General features: G+C 44.0%; 1 protein-coding gene across 1 annotated transcript in view; it reads right to left on the reverse strand.

The window, feature by feature from the left end:
• VAT1L (vesicle amine transport 1 like) overlaps positions 1-22,021 on the reverse strand; it is a 195,145-nt gene that overhangs the window by 165,339 nt on the left and 7,785 nt on the right. Inside the window, exon 2 of the mRNA XM_017868657.1 lies at positions 96-225. Coding sequence (XP_017724146.1) covers positions 96-225 — 130 coding nt within the window. The remainder of the gene's footprint in view (positions 1-95; positions 226-22,021) is intronic.

A 22,021-nucleotide genomic window follows, 5' to 3' on the forward strand; every position in this document is an offset into this window, starting at 1 on the left:
ATAGGTTATTTCAAATACTTCTTTCTGCATCATCTTTTGTTGTCTCAATGGATTCCAAATGAATATTACTCTTCAAGTGAGAGTCAAAACATTACCTCATATCCTTTCACGCTGTCCCCCAGAGCTTCAACAATCCCAGAACACTCAAATCCTGGCACCAGGGGAGTCTTGGGAGGGTTGTCAATATTCCCTTGTCGCACCATCAAGTCAATGAAGTTTAATCCACTGTGAAAAGCAAACGTGAAAGGAGAGAAATTCAACATGAGATCCAAAAGAAAGCACCGACCTGGTTTTCTTTTCTTCCTTTTCTTCTCCTCCTTTCCTCCCTCCCTTCTTCACTCCTTCCTCGCTTTTTTTTTTCTTTTTGGCAAAGTATTACTAAGAGTAATGCCACTTAGCTAGATGTCACCAATAAAGCAAAATTCAATTACCTCTATGCAGACAAGTAATACATTTGTGGCAATGAAAGCAGTAGTTGCAGAGTTTACACTGATTCAAGAGATGGCCCCTTTGTCTTCTCTCAGAACCTGTTTATGCTTACTCTAAAAACATACTGACTAGCCTGGATATTAGAATTCCTAGTACTTAATCAAAGGTAAAAAATTTACCAGGAAGAGGTTATAAACAGACACATGGAAAGCAGCCAGACCCAATGGCAACCAGCCAGTGCCTGAGAAAAAGAAAGAAGACCTAACTAAAAAGGTCTCAAAACAACCAACCATCTCTCCTCAATCATCACGCACACTTACACCAGCACTATGCATAAACAGCTCCCATAATAAAGAATATGAGCCATCAGGGGATTACATTATGTTCCACTGGAGGAGACGGGACTCAAAGAGAGATCAAAGGAATGCCCCAATAGATATGGAAATACTGGAGTGTTTCAAAAATCTTAGTTATTTCCAGATGAGAGATATTACTGGAAATTTCTGATTAACACATTACTTTTGGAATAAGAAAGTTATTAAAATATTTCAAAGTCATCATAATGGAAAACCATACACTTGATTCCAATGATGCTATTAGCAATGATCCTGGACTCTTTTTATTTTATCAGAACTACTCTTGGGAATTTCATTTAACACCCATTTGCTAATCACATGGGAAAACACCTCATTAAACATGGATTTTTTCCCCAACAGATGTGGTTGTAATGTACTTTTTTTTTTTTTTTGAGACAGAGTGTTGCTCTTGTTGCCCAGGCTGGAGTGCAATGGCTCAATCTCGGCCCACTGCAACCTCCACCTTCCAGGTTCAAGCAATTCTCCTGCCTCAGCCTCCTGAGTAGCTAGGATTACAGGTGCCTGCCACCACGACCGGCTATTTTTTGTATTTTTAATAGAGACAGGGTTTCACCGTATTGGCCAGGCTGGTCTTGAACTTCTGACCTCAGGTGATCCACCCGCCTCAGCCTCCCAAAGGGCTGGGATTATAGGCTTGAGCTACTGCGCCCAGCCTGTACTTTCTGTTTTTAGAAGCCACCATATTAGAAAGACTCGGACTATAGAAACTACACTCTTCAGTGTGACCCAACATCCATTAGCATCCAACCACAACTTCTTTTCCAAGCTAGATGACTTGAACTAGTTCTTTTTTTTTCTTTTTGAGATGGAGTTTCGCTTCACTCTTGTCACCCAGGCTGCGGTGCAATGGTGTGGTTTTGACTCACTGCAACTTCCGCCTCCCGGGTTCAAGCAATTCTCCTGCCTCAGCCTCCCAAGTAGCTGGGATTACAGGTGCACATCAACATGCCTGGCTAATTTTTGTATTTTTAGTAGAGATGGGGTTTCGCCAAGTTGGCCAGGCTAGTCTCGAACTCCTGACCTCAGGTGATCCGCCCACCTCGGCTTCCCAAAGTGCTGGGATTACAGGCATGTTCCACTGTGCCTGGCCAATTTGAACTAGTTCTTAAGCACATGTTTCCTATTTCTTCTCTGATCTCTTTGGACCCAAGGAAGCACCTAACTCCACCTGTGACCACTGGTCTCACTTATGAGTCTCATACAAAGGGACTGAATAAAGGTGAGTAAAATGACTTCCTTGAAGTGTGGGCTCAAAACTCACCACCTTCTCAAAGTTTTCCCAACCACAAATTAGAGAATTTTCACATACTGTCCCAGCCGGTACTTCTCTAAAGTGCACCCTCCTTGAAGGCAGCCATATGACTCATATTTCTCTGCTTCCAGTGTGCCTGGCATGCATCGGACCCAAAGAAATATAGTAGAGATTCAAGTAGCATCTGCTGAATGAAGAAATAGTCATGGATATTCAAAAATATGCACTGCCAGTTTGAGTACTAATTCCTTTTAAAAAGCAGTCAAAGAATGTTTGGAGTAATGGATACGTTTCTGAATGATATATGTAGACTCCCAAAGGTCCTACTTTAATGGTTAGCAGTTATCCAGGTCAGTTATTAACTGAAATGTTATCCAATAACATGGCCAATTCCTTAAGAGCTTGGGGAGCATGGGGTACAAATCCCAGTTCTACCACTTCTACCTCTATAACCTGGGAAAAGTTACTTAACTTCTCCATGCCTCAGTTTCCACATCTGTAAAGTGGGAGTTATGGCAGTACCTACTTCACGGGGCTGTCATTGAAAATTAATGCACATAAAGCACTGACATGTGGTGCCAGGCACGTAGTCAGTATTCAATACATGTTAGCCTTGAAATTTGCATCTTCAGTTAAGAAGGCAGAAGTATGTGATATATTTTAGGAAGACACTCATAAAAAAAGTTAAAAACACTTTCAGAACTGACATGGAAAAACTTCAACTATCTCTGAACTTCACTTATATAAAACGGCCGATTTTCTGACAAAACCAAATAAATAAAACATCACTATATAACAGTAAAGGAAATTTCTACATCCTGAATCAAGCACTCCATCTCATTTAATGTATATTTTAGCTCACTGTATTTTTCTTTGCATGAAAACCAATGATTTCCCAAGACCCTGTTGGAAAAATGCTGGAAGAAATTAGTTGCCATTTCTGCAAACATGGCAGCCCCCTGGAGAAGGCCTGCCTCATCTTTGACACTTATTACGCTGCTCAACTGGGCTGCCTGCATTCGCCATCCAGCATGAACTGGGCCCAGTGATGGTAAACTGAGAGTCAGCTACTTAAATTCCGGTGAGAAGAGCCTAACACTGACTTTTCAAAAGCCTGTAGCACCCTGTTTCCTCAGTGAGGCATTAGGTGATTCTGTCAGGTCATGGAGAATGCCCCCTATTTTTAGGACGTAGGTGTATTTTGGAGACGGAGACTAGGACAGGTCAGTATTGTTTATCTCCACACAAAGCGGATGTAAATAATTGTTAATAGAGTACTCTCAAGTGTTGGATCAGACCTGTTTCTCCTGATATGGATATAGCTAGCTTTTGCTGAGGGTTTAGTTTGTGTCAAGAACTGTGCTAAGTGCTTGACTTTTGTTATTTAAGACTCATCAATACTCCTCCTATGAGGTATGAACTATCACACCAATTTCTCAGATCAGAAAACTGAGACCCAGAGAGCTTAAGTAACCTGCTTGCCATGACATCTTTTCAAAGTGTCAAAGTCAGGATTTGAATTCATGCCAAGTCTAGAACCTGACCCCTTAGGCAACACACTCTACCTCTTTATGGGGAACCTCTCTATGCCCCGCCCTTGCACATACAAGAGCCATGTTTATGGCTCTTTATATCTTCCCCTTTGCAGAGAGTTGATTGCACCAATGTGGGCCCAATATTGGAGGAGTGGCCATTCATAATCTAGACAGGAACCTATTCCTTAAACTGAATAAATGAGCTGGTCCAAGAACTGGGTGTTCTCTGTAAAACTATGAATTGGGAAACACACATCAAGAGAATGACTTAGCAACAGAAAGGATGTCAAAAGACAGAAATGAGTGAGAGAGACCTAGTTGACCCGCGCTTTGGCAAAGCATACGTGGAAAAGCCAATAGATGGAAGAATTAAAAGAACAAACATGAAGAGCAACAGAGTCAACCCAACTCCCTGCACCAGGATGAGGCTTTGTAGACTTCCATTGCTGAGCTCCCTAGAATGAGCAGAGGTCCAGTCTCTGGGCTTGGGGAGGTCCAGCTCCATCACACCTCCTGCTCTCTGATTTCCATGAGTTCCTTCATTACTTCACACATGTGTTTATAGCAGAAGCTCTTTGTTTGGATTACCTGTGTGGTCCCTGTCACATGAAACCAAAAGATACAAACTCAAACGAATACCATAATCAATCACTCCCAATCACCCACTGGGACAGACATTGTTGACTCTATTTTTTTTTCCTGAGACAAAACAAATAACTTTGTTTGTTTAGAGATAATAAGTTATTTGCCCAAGGCCACACAGATAGTAAATAGTGAAATCTATGAACTTAAAAACTTGAGTCTAATCCTTTTCTTTTCCACCACAACAGAAAAAAAAAATAAAACAAAACAAAACAAAAAAACAGGGGCATGTTAATGCCCCTGTTTTGCACAATTACAGTTTCCAGTATTCTCTAAGGTAATATGATTCTTAGAATGTTTTGGGGTGGCAATGACTACGCCCAATTACTCAGGCCCACAAAGGGAGTAAAATTTTATACAGCTCTTAAACATTTGAGATCGTTGCAAAAAAAAGAAATAGTGTTGGAAAGTGCCTGACATAAAGTTCTGCCAGGTAATCCTATTTTTCTCAAAGATTGGTATAATTTTAATAAATAATATAAGACTGTCTCAGTTTTCTTCTCATACTAAATTATTAGTCAGAGGCTAAGTTGAAAGAGTTATTATTGAGACATAGCATCTTGAAGGAATGAAGACAGAGGTTTGAAAAGAGACCCTGAAAACTCAAAACGTAGAATGAGGGATCTGAAGACACGTGAGGGAAGATACAGGAAAATTGGGGGACAGTTCCTTAAAATAATAACACTTTCTTCTATTTGTATAGTACAGCACAGTTTGTCATGTGCTTTCATACACATCTCATTAAACTTCGTAACAAGCTGAGAAAAGCAAGAAGTGCAGATACCATTAATCCCATTAAATAGATGTGAACATTGAGCTTCCGATAAGAAAACTGACTTGTTAAAGGCAGCACAACAACACTGACAGCACATGACAGAGGCAGAGTTGAGACCTGAGTAAAGGTCTTCCAACTCCTTGCTTTTTGTGTATCCCATAACACCATGAAATCTCAAGTAAATCAAATGTTACTAAAATAAAGAATTTTAAGATTCAGGAAAGCCGGGGCATGGTGGTTCATGTCTGTAATCCCAGCACTTTGGGAGGGTGAGACAGGTGCATTACCTGTAGTAAGGGGTTCGAGATCAGCCTGGCCAACACGGTGAAACCCCATCTCTACCAAACATACAAAAATTAGCCAGGCGTGGTGGCGCATGCCTATAGTCCCAGGTACTCAGGAGGCTGAGGCAGAAGAATCGCTTGAACTTGGAAGACAGTGAGCGGAGATCACTCCACTGCACTCCACTCTGGGTGGCAGAGTGAGACTCCGTCAAAAAAAAAAGATTCAGGGACAAGAAGACTGAAAGGAAGCAGTGAAAGGAAACAGATGCAGTGGCTTCGGTTTTAGTCTCTGTACTGCCATCAATTAGTGGTGGAGTTTGGCTGAGTCTCTGAAGCCTTCCCCAGCTCTCATACTTTGTTTGTTAGATGGTCCTTTATCCTGTGGGCTCTGTTTCAAACATTATCAAAATCAAAGCTTAGGTAGACAGAGACACTTGGTGGTCTTGAGAAAAAAGACATTGACTTGTATGCTTAGACTCAGAGCTAAAAGCTAGCCTTGGTCTCTACACTTTCTTTTCTGTTATCCAGTAAGTGAGGAACATCACCCTGTAAAGTCTCCTGAGAGACACTTAGCTGCCTTTATTTTTGTCCTACCAAAGTCAACAAACATTGCTCCCGTGATGATACTGCTACATGTTAGGTATTAAGGGATGGAGTGTTTTAATCTCCATTTTGTGCAAAAGGGAGGTGAGGCCAAGAGAGAATAAAGTACCTTGTCCAAGGTTATATAGTTGGTACCAGAACTGGAAATATGAGCCCTTTTTAGATGACTGCCAAGCTTGAGTTCTGACCGCCAGGCTGTCATTGCGTGATCTATAAACCACGGTAGGCTTCTATGTCTTCTTGTCCCCAAAGCTTATCGTTCGGAATATTTTTTTGGATATGCTAACAATATCAAATGATGACACATTTGATTTCTTAAAAGACATCACTAAGTGGATGACAAAAGAATCAGCCCAGCTATAGTTTATTAATTTTCCCATTTGAGGTGAAAAGTGACTCCAAAGAAGGAGTTTAGCAAAGAAGATACAGGTAGCGTGGAGATGCTCCCTTGTCTTCTACTCTCCTGGTGAAAGGAAGGCAGAGGTTGCTCATATGAAAAGATCTTAGGCCTCTTGTGATCCTGTTCCTTCCTCAGGTTGTCGGTATCCTCAGCAACAATCATGAAAATCTAAATAACGTCAGATCAGTAAACAAATCTCCCTCTTCCGAAACCTACTTCTCTATTGATGCAGATTATAGAGCCCCATCCTATATTTTCATGTTACACTCAATAGAAATCCCAAGTCTTGCTCTGTCATTAGCTCAATTAAGAGATAGACTGCCAAAGAATCTTCAGAAACCCACTGTTTTATTAGGTTGGTGCAGAAATAATTGTGATTTGTGCCATTACTTTTAATACTTACTGTAGGGATTTTGTTAAGTATATAATTTGCTACAATATATATTCACGACTTTATGAAGACAGTATTTTTTCCTCAAATCTCAGCACAAGGATTGGCTTTATGGATCTTACAGGCTCAGTACAGTATATACATTGGTTATGTTTATTTCTTTGCATTGGCTGTTAGGAAGCTCTGAGCCAAATTGATCACATTCATTCTCTATATCACTTTTCTTGTTGTTGTTTCTGAGACAGAGTCTAGCTCTGTCACCCAGGCTGGAGTGCAGTGGTGTGAACATGGCTCACTGCAGTCTTGACCTCCTGGGCTCAGGTCATGCTCCCACTTTGGCTTCCCAAAGTGCTGGGAAGTGTGGGAAGTGCTGGGCCACCGTGCCTGGCCTCTATTTCATCTTAATACTCAACTTCATCTTAATCTCTGAGTACTTTGGAGTTTCTACTTTTTAAATCCTTACACTCCATTACCAGTATTACTAGTATTGTGAATGGTTCTCAAACTTTATTGTTCATCAGAATTTCCAGGAGGGCTGGTTAAAACACAGATTGTTGGACCCCACCTCTGAGTTCTGGACTCAAGTAGGTCTGGGGTGAAGTCTTAAGTTTTTCATTTCTAAGTTTCTAAGTAATGCTGATGCTGCTGATCTGGGAACCACACTTAGAGAATCACTGATTTTTTAAATATTTTTTAAAGCTAATTCAAGTCTTTTCTAAATGAGACAGAGTAAAATTAAATGGCTAAATAGAAAGTAGATGAAAGTTCTCATTGTCCTCCAGGGCAGTTGAATTTTTGATCTTAGTCCAGAAGATTATAGTTATCCTTGCTAGATTTGGTGTTATTAAATTAAGTTCATCATTCTCATTTGTCTGTCTCTTTCTTGAATCTTAATTCTTTCGTCAAAAAAAAAAAAAATTAATTCTCCCTCCTGGATTTGTATCCTGTGAAAATGTGGTTATCATGACACAAGCTTCTACATCCAAGTTGCTGATAAAAATATCAGACAGGCTGCCCCGTTCCTGGTTACTAAGGATGTTTGTGAAGACCATGAAGGATGTCATGGAGGAAATTTAAAACACAAGACTAGCTGACATCCTTTCTTCAAATCTGGAGCTCTCATGATTCTATGAAATAGCTCCAAGACACCTTGAAGTCATGTGTAGTAAACTCGATAAAGACTATGAACCCTCTCTCTTTGTGAGCAATGGCAGTAGATCCCCTCCCTCCACCCATAGCTGCAATTGCTGAGAAGAGGGGGTGAGCCTTGAATACAACCACTTTTATAAATGCAAGTCAGGATCATCACGACTTTTATTTTTTTCTGAATGTGCACATCCTGGCCCCAGCTCTGAGAGTCTGTTTAGTGAAAGCACATACTCTCATGTGCTGTTAGGGTTGCAAAGGACCACTTGAGTACCCCAATGTCAGTTGTTCCCATGGAAAAAAAATGATCAAAAAAGGATGGACTCTTTCTGAGAAGGCTCTATTTCCTATAGGGCTTTGTGACTGTTGGAGGCATCCCCAAGAAGCTAACAGAAATCTGACCATTCTAATTTCTCTGATGATGGAGGATGGGAAGGAAAAGAATTGATTTGTGGCTAGTAATTGTAATAGGAAACTTTCATGGGGTGCTTGCTATGTGTCAGGCATAGTGTTGAGTGTCATTTCATTTCTTACAACAATGATAAACGATGCTAAGAGATCAACAATATTACCCCCATTTTACAGAGAACAATAACGAAGGCACACTGCGGTTTACAAAATGTTGGTTTTACCTGGTTTACGTTGCTTGTGAAAGCAAACAATGTAAATCCAGGGCCTGTGCTCTTGACTAACGTACTTGGCTCTCCTAGAGAAAAATCATCGCTCGGTTTTCCCAGTTACAAAGACAAGACCTTTCCACTCAACTAGCACATTGAGCACTCACTGTATACTATGCCGTATACTAGGTAGTGGATGCCCAAAGTTAACAAGGGGTTCCAAATTCTCATGGGGAAACAGAATCATAAAAACTGATCACGGCTGGGTGCGATGGCTCACACCTGTAATCTCAGCACTTTGGGAGGCTGAGGCAGGTGGATCACCTGAGGTTGGGAGTTCAAGACCAGCCTGACCAACATGGGAAAACACCATCTCTACTGAAAATACAAAATATTAGCCAGGTGTGGTGGCACAGGCCTGTAATCCCAGCTACGCAGGGAGGCTGAGGCAGGAGAATTGCTTGAACCTGGTGGGTAGAGGTTGCAGTGAGCCATGATCGCACCATTGCACTCCAGCCTGGGCAATAAGAGTGAAACTCCGTCAAAAAAAAAAAAAAACAAAAAAAAAAGGAAAACTGATCACAATGTGTTGATGAGTGGTCTTCTAGAGCAATGGTCCCAAACTTTTTGGCACCAGGGACCAGTTTAACAGAAGACTTTTTTTTCCATGGAACAGGGGTGGAGGGATGGTTTCCAGATGATTCAAGCACATGACATTTACTGTGCATTGTATTTCTATTATTATTATTACATTGTAATACATAATGAAATAATTATACAACTCAGCATAATGTAGAATCAAGTGGGAACCCTGAGGTGGTTTTCCTGCAACTTGATGGTCACATCTCGGGGTGACAGGAGATAGTGACAGATCATCGGGCATTAGATTCGCATAAGAAGTGCACAACCAGCTGGGTGCAGTGGCTCATGCCTGTAATCCCAGCACTTTGGGAGGCCGAGGCGGGCGGATCACGAGGTCAGGAGATTGAGACCATCCTGGCTAACATAGTGAAACCCTGTCTCTACTAAAAATACAAAAAATTAGCCGGGTGTGGTCGTGGGCGCCTGTAGTCCCAGCTACTTGGGAGTCTGAGGCAGGAGGATGTGTGAACCTGGGAGGCAGAGCTTGCAGTGAGCCAAGATATCACCACTGCACTCCATCCTGGGAGACAGCGAGACTCCGTCTCAAAAAAACAAAACAAAACAAAACAAAACAAAACAAAACAAAACAACCTAGATCACTCACATGCGCAGCTCACAATAGGGTTCATGCTCCTATGAGACCAGTACTGGTCTGCGGCCCGGGGACCCCTGTTCTAGAGTGTAGGCAAAGTGCTCATATAGCCACCAGGGCACATGCTAATATACAATATAACCATGAAGTCAAAACATCAACCTCCAGAAAGTTCTCCCCAAAGAATTATTCCAAGTAGTCCTCTGCAATCACCAAAGCTAAGTTTAGATCTTTAGCATTAGCTTTCTGGCTCCTCCTCAAGTGGGTTGCTTGACTTTGGGCCTTAGTTTTTCCATCTCAACAATGGGATAGTAACATACCCACCTTATGGGCTATTGTGTGGACTGCATGTGACAGTATATGTAAAACAGAGTACCTCGTACACAGTAAATGCTCAATAAATATGAGCTGCTATCCGCATCACTGTCCTCACTATGACACAAAGAAAATGCCATAGGTCAGTTTCCCTTGGGAAACAGACTCCGAGACTGAGATTTGCAGCAAGAGGTCTGATAGGGAGTGTTCTAGAAGACAAGTCCTGGATGGGCAGGAGGGAAGCTGGACTGGGGACGGGGAGAAGTTGAACTCTGATATATCAGTAAAGTGGTCTCAGTTCATCCTTGCAACGTTCCAGACATAGCATGGTTCCTTGGGTAATACTGAATCAAGGCAAGGGAACTGAGCCTTTGCACCCCTGAACTGACCAGTCAGGAATGAGGGCTGCCCCCAGGGAGGGGTGCACCCTGGGGAAAGAGACTTCCTTTGGCTGAGGACAATTCCTCAGGAGAAACCACCTGTGAGCTGTCAGCTGCCATCACTCCTGGTAGCTGGGGGAGTGAGCACTGAGATTCTAAAAGGATGCTTTGGGGTGGCGCACACCAGCACCCACTACGAGGAGAGTGGTGTGATCTCCCCTTTCAGGGTTTATTCCCTTGTGATCACAGAGCAGCTGTCATTGATGGTGAATTTTTATGAGGCTCCTTTGCACAGCGGTCCCTGAGGAGGAAAGATCTAGTGGTTCTTATAACAAATGGTGCAAAGGCAGGAAAGAGAAAGATCTTTAAATGAAAACCTGAAAGAATGAGAGGAGGAGAAAGAACCTGCTGGGATCAGGTGCTTCTCACAGAAAGCATCCCTTATGAATGGGCATGCCCCTTGCTCCCATTCTCTCAGCCCCTCTCTGGCCCCACCCCACCTTCCCATGGAAGGGAGAAGACAGCACAGAGTGGCCACAGCTTGATTTCTCCCTGGGGCCACAAGGACTAGCGTCCCCATGGAGAAACAGTCCATTTTTGCTATGACATGACAGCTGTTTCCTAAGGTATGGCTGCTGATAAAAGTAATGTTTAATAAAAACAGTTGTTTCCATAGAAAAAAAGGAAGTGAAGATTAGAAAAATAAAGAGATCAGGCCGGGCACGGTGGCTCACGCCTGTAATCCCAGCACTTTGGGAGATCACGAGGTCAGGAAATCGAGACCATCCTGGCTAACACGGTGAAACCCCATCTCTACTAAAAATACAAAAAATTAGCCAAGCATGGTGGTGGGCGCCTGTAGTTCTAGCTACTCAGGAGGCTGAGGCAGGAGAATGGTGTGAACCCAGGAGGCAGAGCTTGCAGTGAGCCGAGATCGTGCCACTGCACTCTAGCCTGGGCGACAGAGCAAGACTCTGCCTCAAAAAAAAAAAAAAAAAAAAAAAAAAAAGAAAAGAAAAGATAGAGATGAAGGAATTTCAAAAGGGGGCAGAGGCTGGGCGCGGTGACTCACACCTGTAATCCCAGCACTTTGGGAGGCTGAGGCGGCCAAATCACCTGAGGTCAGGAGTTCGAGACCAGCCTGTCCAACTTGAAGTTTCGACTCTACTGAAAACACAAAAATTAGCTAGGTGTGGTGGCTCATGCTTGTAATCCCAGCTACTCAGGAGGCTGAGGCAGGAGAATTGCTTGAACCTGGGAGGCAGAGGATGCAGTGAGCCAAGATCTTTCCATTGCACTCTAGCCTGGACAACAGGGCAAGACTCTGTCAAAAAAAAAAAAAAAAAAAAGGCAGAGACTAAGGAAAAAATAACAGAAAAAGGAACAAGCAGATAAATACACGCAGGATTGGTAAACTGCTTGAGGAAAATATATGAAAAAATCACACTTCAGGGCTTTCTATGTATCTGTGGGAAGTCAGAGGTAACAACACTGGCAGAGAGGCAGGCATTAGATAAAACACCATCAAATTCTCAACAGGAAGCTTTTACCAGCCCTCTGCATGGGAACGTTACCCAGCGCTGCATTTGTGGCAGCCTTTGCCAGCTCTAGGCAGCGCCAAGTGGACCTCAAGCGAGGCTTTGTGCCAAGCAGGTGCAGCAAGGGAAGGTGCTCTCTTTGCTTATTCTGCTCTCGTCTTGCTGATAATATGTTCATCGAAGCACTTAACTCCCAATCCATGCGGGGTCAAAGAAGCAGATGTTTGATTCATTTTCTCATTGCCCCAGAACTGAAGCTTTTGTTTTTGTTTCTTAATCTCAATTAAAAACTTGAAAATGCCTAAGAAAATAGGCATTGATCTCAGAAGATCTTGGGCATAAATCTTCTTTTTTCTTTTTTGATTTGCTCAAGTGCCGGTTTTGTTATCTCAAGACTGTGAGAACAGACTGACACAAATTTGCTGGGGAAGAAAAAGCTCACAGTGACCAAAGCAAGGACACTGTTTATGCAAATCTCAGGTGGCAGCTCTAATTTGAGAATAGCCAGAATTGTCTCGGAGAGGTCTTAGGAGTCCCCTGAAGAATCCACCTGTGTTCAACAGAGGCTGGAAAAGGTACGCTGGGATGCTCAGACTCCCCTCCCACACTGCTGGCCCATGGCTTTTGACACCAGTCCTCTTGGTGACCAGTTCCACATAACCCTGTCCACCCTCCCTAACCACTATTTTAAGATAAACAAGCCACTGCAGCCATGGGAGACATACGGAGTTTTCCGACCCATCTGATTTTATTCATAATCTACCACTTTACATTAGTAGTGCTGTTGTTGCCCCACTGAGATCCCTTTCTCCATAACGTATGCTGGGAGAAAAAAGTTCTCTTTGCACTAGGACTTGCTAAATTTGTACACTGCTGCTGGAGCTGAAGACCACCACCTTTTCCAGCCTCAAGAAGGAAGCTCATTGTAGCAGGAGCACAAGATGCTAACTCATGAGGATAGAGAGGATAAAAGATGGAAGGGACAGAAGAGGGGAAAGGCCAGAGTCCCAGGGACAAACTCATCACGACGGCCAGCATGGCTGAAATAAGGACAGACAGGAGGAAGGAAGTGACTTGGCAGTGACGATGAGGGTAACATAGCTTGGGGATACAGTTGTACGAGTTCTTTGTTTCTTCCGTGTCTGAGAAAAGAAATACATTCAGATCATATGTCCAAATTGGTATTCAAAACCCACCTCAGTAGTATTTCCAACATAGAACAAAACGGCCAAGGAGACACATTGAGAATCTAAATGTCTAGAGCCAGTTTTCAGTAGAAACAGAAAAGCCGGGTCTGAAAGTATCCAAAACAAGCACTCCTGGATGCTGAGACTAACTCTTTTGACTTTGAGACCTGGACTTATTTACTCTCAGCACCTCCTCAGGACACAGCAGGAGGTATCTATTCCTAAGGTCCCTGGAAAGGTTAACATCTTTATGCTCCACGTTTGATGTTCACCAAGGCATTGACTTCAAACAGGTGCTCGGCAGTGACTGGTTGCACAGAACATTTAATGTCCTTCAATTTATTTTTTATTTTATTTTACTTTTTGAGACGGAGTCTCGCTCTGTCGCCTGGGCTGGAGTGCAGTGGCCGCATCTCAGCTCACTGCAAGCTCCGCCTCCCGGGTTTTACGCCATTCTCCTGCCTCAGCCTCCGGAGTAACTGGGACTACAGGCGCCCGCCACCTCGCCCGGCTAGTTTTTTTTGTATTTTTAGTAGAGATGAGGTTTCACCGTGTTGGCCAGGATGGTCTCGATCTCCTGACCTCGTGATCTGCCCGTCTCGGCCTCCCAAAGTGCTGGGATTACAGGTTTGAGCCACCGCACCCGGCCATGTCCTTCAATTTAAATTCAACAGACCCCTCTGTGTTTTGGGGCTTGGCTAGGCACTAATGTCACAACAGTGACAATGACATCTCTGCTTTCCAGGACTCAGAGATCAACAAAGGAATGACTATATAGCATGATAGTTCCATAAGAGGAAGCTGTACAAGAGTCACAGCAAGTGCAGAGAGGGTAGTTCTTAAATCACGTGACTGGGATCAGGTTCTTCTCAAAGAAAGTATCACTGAATGGGTGTGCCCCTTGCTCCTGTTCTCTCAGCCTCTCTAGCCCCATCTCATCTCTCCACGGAGGGGAGAAGATAAGAGTGGTGATGGCTTGATTTCTCCTCGGAGCCAAAGATGGACTGGGTCCCCATGGAGAAATAGTCCATTTTCGCTACAACATGACAGCTATTTCCTAAGACATTGCTGCTGATAAAAAGAATGTCTAGCCGGGCGCGGTGGCTCATGCCTGTAATCCCAGCACTTCGGGAGGCCGAAGCAGGCAGATCATGAGGTCAGGAGATTAAGCCCATCCTGGCTAACATGGTGAAACCCCGTCTCTACTAAAAATACAAAAATTTAGCCAGGCATGGGGGCGGGCACCTGTAGTCCCAGCTGCTTGGGAAGCTGAGGCAGGAGAATGGTGTGAACCCAGGAAGCAGAGCTAACAGTGAGCCGAGATCACGCCACTGCACTCTAGCCTGGGCGACAGAGCGAGACTCCATCTCGGACTGTGCTGGCTTCCAGCGGCATGAGCGAGGCTCCATCTCAAAAAAAAAAAAAAAAAAATGTCTAGTAAAATGGTTGTTTCAATAGGAACAAAAAGGAGATGAAGACTTGAACAGACACGTCCAAGAGAATGCTCTGGAATTATGGAAATGTTCTGTGTCTGCTGCTCTCCAATATGGTTGCCACTTGGCCATGTGGTAGTGTGACTAGTGTGGTAATGTAACTAGTGTGACTAAGGAACTGAACTTTTGGTTAAGTAATATTTAAGTCTAATGGATCCTAAGGAGGAGACAGGAGCAGCATCTCTACCCTATTATCTTCCCTATAGACTTTGAGCAACTTTAGGGCACAGGGCTTGTCTTAAAATCCACCTTTCAATGTTCAGTGCTTAGCACAGGGCACATTAAAGGCTGGCAAACAATAATTTCTCCACGGAAGGTGTAAGTAGGAAAATACCTACAAATGATTTGAGCTCTCTTCTTTCTTTTTGCAAAAGAAATAATCTCGGCCAGGCGCGGTGGCTCAAGCCTGTAATCCCAGCACTTTGGGAGGCTGAGACGGGCGGATCACGAGGTCAGGAGATCGAGACCATCCTGGCTAACACGGTGAAACCCCGTCTCTACTAAAATACAAAAAACTAGCCGGGCGAGGTGGCGGGCACCTGTAGTCCCAGCTACTCGGGAGGCTGAGGCAGGAGAATGGCATAAACCTGGGGGGCGGAGCTTGCAGTGAGCTGAGATCCGGCCACTGCACTCCAGCCTGGGCGACAGAGCGAGACTCCATCTCAAAAAAAAAAAAAAAAAAAAATAATCTCTTAGCCATGCTTGGCTGGCGGCCCTGCGGCATCCACTGCTGTGATGGTGAGAAGGAAACTGAGAAGATCAAAGACTTGCTTGATTGATGCGCTTCAAAAAAAAGCAAGAATTTACTCCTGGAAGATGAAAGACTAGATATGAAAGGTGAATAAAGATTGCCAAGAAATAGCAAGAGCAAGGTTTCAAAATCTGGAAGAGTTTGAAGAGAGCAGAGGAGAGTTTGGAGGGAGCAGCGGCACTTGTGGGATGTACACAGGAAAAGAAAATGTTTGAGAAGTCTTGTCCGTGCCATGCATGGATGCAACTTTAGTGTGTGTGTGTGTTTTCTTTTTTTTGAGGTGGGGTCTCACTCTGTTGCCCAGACTGGAGTGCAGTGGCACGATCTTGGCTCACTGCCATCTTTGCCTCCCGGGTTCAAACAATTCCCCGCCTCAGCCTCCCGAGTAGCTGGGATTACAGGCGCCTGCCACCATGCCCGGCTAATTTTTGTATTTTTAGTAGAGACAGGATTTTACCATCTTGGCCAGGCTGGTCTTGAACTCCTGACCTCACGCTCCACCGTCCTCCAAAAGTGCTGGGATTACAGGCATGCGCCACCGTGCCCAGGCAACTTTAGTGTTTTCTAAGGGACTCAAGACTTTGACAGTGCTTTTCAATTATTTTGGAAGCTGGGTCTCCATTGAAGAGCAAACAGGCCCAACTATCTTAAGGACACAAATGGAAAAAAGATGACTAGGAAAGAAGCCTGCTAAAAATGCAAAAGGAAGATGTGGAGTATCCCACATGTGCTGCTGGCTGAGGACAGAGATGCTGAGGCTCAAAGCGGTGGGAGGGTGAAAATTCCCTTTGCCATTCATTTCCTATGAAGTAGTAGTCCCGGAGACATGGACTGTCTGTCTCTCCTCCGGGGTCAGACAGAGAAGGCCTCCAAATCTGAAAGGACTGTTTCAGGAAGGTGGGCGCATCGATGGCTGCATCATGCATCCTCGATTCCAGCTGCAAAACGTTGAGTCAGAGTTTATTATGAGGTCCCCAGTCGGAACAATTTTAGTGAGTTTAACTGAGCGGATAAAGGGAAACCAATTAGAAAATCATTCAGATCAATCACAGGTATGGTAGGTTTAATAGCTCCCCATTAGCTGATTGAAGTAGGTGTCGCATACATAAATGAAAAGCATTTCTTTCTGATCCTAGATGAGGGATGCTATTTTTTTTTTTTTTTTTTAATGAAAGTGTGTACTTTGATGGACAGTCCACTCAGAGATACAAGTGTGCCTGTGTTGGGAGGAGGGGCAGGAGTACAGAGAGTGCAGTTTGAAAGTCTCATCAGGGCTCCCTTGAATCATAGGGCTCAGACTATCTGGTCCAGTGGGGCTGCCCCACAATGTGTCCATTTGCATGAAGAGCAGCTATGTATTCTGGGAGCAATAACAAACCTAATCCTAAGGGAAAAGTGAGTTGGAGAGTACAGGCCTGGATGAAGCCGGCTAGAACCGCATAATGGTAAGCAGGATTTTGCGTGTGGTTATTTCCCACCATTCATGGTCCTTTTCGGCTCCAGGGACTCGTATCTACGACAGAACACCGAAAGGTAAGGGCAAGCAGTGGGAAAGGTGTGGGCCCTGGAGAGGGACAAACCATGATTGGACGCCAAGTTTTTCTGTGGCTTGTCTGTGTGATGGTTAGCGAGTTCCTTCACCTTCTGGATCCTGCTTCTTTATGGGTACGATGCTTGGTGTCACAGAGATCACCATAAAACACAGTATAAAACACAGTATAGAGCTTCTGGTACATGAAAAGTACCCAATAAAGGGTATTATGGGGCCAGGGGCAGTGGTTCACACCTGTAATCCCAGCAATTTGGGAGGTCAAGGCAGGCAGATCACCTGAGGTCAGGAGTTCAAAACCAGCCTGGACAATATGGCAAAATCCCATCTCTACTAAAAATACAAAAATTAGCCAGGTGTGGTGGCACATGCCTGTAATCCCAGCTACTCGGGAAGCTGAGGCAGAAGAATCGCTTGAACCCGGCAGGCGGAGGTTGCAGTGAACCGAGATCGGGCCACTGCGCTCTAGCCTGGGCAACAGAGTGAGACTCTGGGAAAAAAAAGGCTATTATGATAATAGTGAAATATAATTAATGTATCTTTCCTATTAACTCCAAACAGTGGGGGCATTAAATATACAAAGTAGCATATGCTGCTTTGTAACCTGCATTGGGGGGAAAATGTGCCACAGCCCAAGCAGGGAGCCTGAATTTCTATCTGGAACAGGGAGAAAATGGGGACATATTCTGGGTAGCTTTAGTGTATGGCAGTGGGAAAAGAACAAGACCATAGGAAAGGTTCAGGATCATTTGGGGAACCAGGAGAACTGTGTTTCTGAGCTCCTACGCAATACCTCTTAGGCAACCCTTGAAACTCTCTGTGGGTATTGAAAGGTGCAGTTTGGGGGGCCTGATACCTACGGAGGGTAGGGACAGAATCGTAGAAATACGGTTTTATGATTTTAACATCTAGGTTGGTCAGCCTTAGAGTTCCCAGGCATACATGATAATCTCATGTATTGCAGGGATGCTTGAGTGATTGCTCATGGAATAACAGTCATTGGGGCTGCATGGTAGGTTCTCTCTAAGAGCTTTGGTCTGCGGCACTCGATGGAGCCAGATGTCAACAAGGAGAAAATTACAGAGCATCTTGAGAAGTCAGAGACCCACATTTCCCAGGCTAGAGAAAGTAGTTATTAGCACAAAAAGTGCATTTCGCTTCCAAGAGAACAGACTGTGTTAAGGAGAAGTAAAACTCCTGAAAACATAGTTCCTTTGATATTCTTCCAGGTTCTCACTCAGAGATCTGCATGTGAGAGGCCTCAGGAGAGATTTAGATTCTTGTTGTAGAAAGCTGAGATGAAGAAGGGAAGCTTGAGCCCCACTCACCAGAAATGACCACTGTTTGTATTAGGAAGGTCATGTTTGCTAGAAAGTCAGTAATATATTTACTCATTCTCCAGGCTTATTGAGTGCCTACTGTGAAGCAAGCACCATGCTTGGCATTCAACAGTTAACTGATCACAGAGAATATTCTTAGATTTCCAAGGTTACCAAAAAGATTTACAACACGATGGGTCTCAAAGTTGAAAATATGTGTTATTTAATGTGACTTAATAACTGTGCTGAGAAAGGTACAATCACAGGAGAGGGCATGGACCTGACTTCTCCAGTTCTCCTCGGATTCTTCACTTTTTACGGGATGAAGAGTCTCACATCCACCCATGATGGCTACCATTTAAATAAGTCCCATGTGCTTCTTATCCCCCACCTTCTGGTAATTGCTCTCCAATCCTTTTGGAGTATTTACCCTCTCCTTTTGCCCCAACACACACACACACACACACACACACACACACACACACACACCCCATGTATTCCAGCGGGGTTGTCAGCCATGATGCTCACATTCTTTTAGACCAAGGTAAGACAGCATGAGGCACAGGTGTGGTCAATCACAGCTCCTCATTTTCTTAAGCCAGAGAGAAAAAGAGGAGAGAGAGGGAGACAGTGGAGAGGGGAAGAGATGGAGAAAGTGAAAGGGAGAAAGGGGGAAAGACAGAGGGAGGGAAAAGAAGGGAGGGAGAGAGACAGAGAAAGAGAGGGAGAGAAGAGGGAGAGAGAGACAAGGAGAGGAGGAGCAGGACCGGGAGAGGAAGAGAGGGATAGAAATCTCCAGGGCCTGGTATGTGATTTGCAAAGGACCAATCAAATTCCTTCCTTAATACATGAAACCTGGGAGAGAAAAAAGTTCTCTTTGCACTGGGGCTTGCTAAATTTTTACATGGCAGCTGCAGCTAAAGGCCACCACCTTTACCAGCCTCGGGAAGGGAGCTCATTGCAGAAGGAGCACATGAAGCTAACTTATGAGGAGAGAGGATAAAAGAAGGGGAAGGAGAGGAGAAAGTCTAGAAACCCAGGAACAAATTCATCGTGATGGCCAGCAGGGCTGGAATAAAGAGAGAGGGGAGGGAGGAAGGGAGTGGCCTTCCTGCCCTCTGAAGATCTCTAAGCTTGGTCCAGTTTCTAGCACACAGTAGGAGCACACTATATTTTGATTCCATTTCCTCTCTTGTCCCTTCAGGAATTAATCTTGATCTTCTTGTATATGTCATGACACAGTGGCACATCCTGCTTGAGCTACTTTTGATGTCAGGGCTTTGTACTCTTTGGGGGATACAGGTGGAGTCTGAATGAGGGACTCTATTCAGAAAACTTTATGAAGCATGGAGGGACTTTTTAATGTCCTATTTCTTTGTACCTCCTCCCCACCATTAATATCTATTAAACACATCTTATACGACACACACACTTCATTTATTCATTCATTCAACAAATATGAAATGTATCAACATCCTTGCTAGGCACTTTAGCTGCATTGTTTTTTTCTATCCCCACACAAAAACTTTTACCCCGTACATGCTATTATCATATCCGTATTACAGATGAGCACACTGAGGTTTCAAAAGACTAAATCATTTTTCCAACGTTATACAAGTTGCTAAAATGGTTAGAGCCAGGATTTGAGTCCAGGTTTGTTTTAATTCACACATTAACTATTTTATAACCAAGAAGCATACTGCCTCTCATCTGGCTTGGGTGTATGGCCAGTGCCAGGTTAAGAAAGGAATCATTGTCATCCCTTGCTCGGAAGATAATTATCCTGCATTAGGCTCTGGGAACCACAGTTATTTAGAGAAGTCAGGATTGAGAGGACCCAATGCTTTGACTTCGGGTTCTGTTTGGTGAGGCATTGTTTAGCATATCCCTGGCTCCAGGAAAATTCTGGGGACGAGGCATCAGGGTCATTGACAGGAGACTGAGGACAGACGCTGACTGCATGTTCTCATCAAGAAAATATGACGTTCAAAGATAAAACTGCTTCTTTCACTGGAACATCTGTTTTGTCTCCTGGGCCTTCAGACATAAAACTCCCTCATTTTCATACCATGCCTCCAACCGATGTTCTGTATGAGATCACACACAGAGGAATCAAACTAATTTGAGATTACATGCTTGCCGCCCTTTCCTGTGAAGAGTCTCTTCTTCCTTCTAATTACACTTTTTCTTCTGTGACAAATGCCAAGATGTCCAAAAGGCTCTCTCTTAGGAAGAGAAAGTCCCAGGAGCTTGGGGGTCATTGGGGTACTCTTTCTTCATGCCTGGGTGAGCTCTGCTGTCAGTGTTGAGTGTCAGTGATGGGTCCGAAGTGTGGGATTTGACTCCTTTGAATGAGAGTGAACCAAGCTCCAGAGGCTGGATTGTCTATATACATCCAGCTAGCAAAGAAATCCCTGCAGCAACCCATGGGTAGGGATGCAGGGGGCTGGTGGGAGGGCAGCAATAGATCAGTCCAAATCTATTCCCAAGCCTGGAAGCTGGGTGGCTTTGAAAGCTAGCATCGAAAAAAAAAGAAAGAAAGAAAGAAAGAGAGAGAGAGAGAGAGAGAGAGAGAGAGAAAGAAAGAAAGAAAGAAAGAAAGAAAGAAAGAAAGAAAGAAAGAAAGAAAGAAAGAAAGAAAGAGGAAAAAGAAAAATTGCTGGGCGTAGTGGCTTAAACCTGTAATCCCAACACTATGGGAGGCTGAAGCCGGCGGATCATCTGAGGTCAAGAGTTTGAGACCAACCTGGCCAACATGGTGAAATCTGTCACTGCTAAAAATACAAAAAGTAGCCGGGTGGTGCATGCCTGTAATCCCAGCTACTCAGGAGGCTGAAGCAGGAGAATCACCTGAACCTGGGAGGTGCAGGTTGCAGTGAGGTGAGATGGTGCCATTGTTCTCCAGCCTGGGTGACAGAGCAAGACTCCATCTCAAAATCAAAATAGATTTAAGGGGTACAAGTGCAGTTTTGTTGCGTGGATATACTGTGTAATGGTCAAATCCGGGCCTTTAGTGCACCCACTGCACCAGTAGTGACCACTGTACCATTAGGCAATTTTCAACCCTCATCTTCCTCCCACCCTCACACCTTTTAGAGCCTCCAATGTCTATTATTCTACTCAGTGTGTACCATGTCCATGGGTACCCACTTCTAAGTGAGAAGGTGCCAGGTTGGACTTTCTGTTTCTGAGTTATTTCTCTTGGGATAACAGCCTTCATCTCCATCTATGTTGCTGCAAAAGACATGATTTCATTCCATTTTATGGAAAAGCCAGCATCCTACTCCCTGCTGGCAATGTAGTTTAGTGTGAGAATCACTAGGCAAGAAACCAGGAGATGGCAATTCATGTCCCAGTTCTGTATGTAAAAGCCCAAGTCATTTAGGAAGAAACACAACATTTATTGAGTACCCACCATGTGCAAGCCACCATCAAGACTTCTACAGACACTCAACTAGTCTTTGTAACAATACGTAAAAGTGCGTGTCATTAACAAAGTGAGGAAGTAGACAAGTTGAAAGTGCTATTTGCTTAAGATCACACAGCCACAGTGAGGTAGAGTTAGGATCTGAACCCAAATCGATTGTAGCTTCTCACTATTTCCATTCCATCCCTGAGTCCCAGCTTCCTCTCCTAGAAAACATGGATGATAATTTTGGTGACACCTACCCCATGGGGTGGTGAGGATCAGATGAAAAGCTGAGGTACATAGTAGGCTTTGTCACTGCAAAGATGCTGCAGATAGATGGTAGGGTGGGTGCAATGATCAGTCGCCATTCCCTTTGCCCATCATCAGCCACCTGC

The sequence above is a fragment of the Rhinopithecus bieti genome, unplaced genomic scaffold, assembly GCF_001698545.2.
Source record: "Rhinopithecus bieti isolate Rb0 unplaced genomic scaffold, ASM169854v2 scaffold_2574, whole genome shotgun sequence".
NCBI classification, from domain to species: Eukaryota; Metazoa; Chordata; class Mammalia; order Primates; family Cercopithecidae; genus Rhinopithecus; species Rhinopithecus bieti.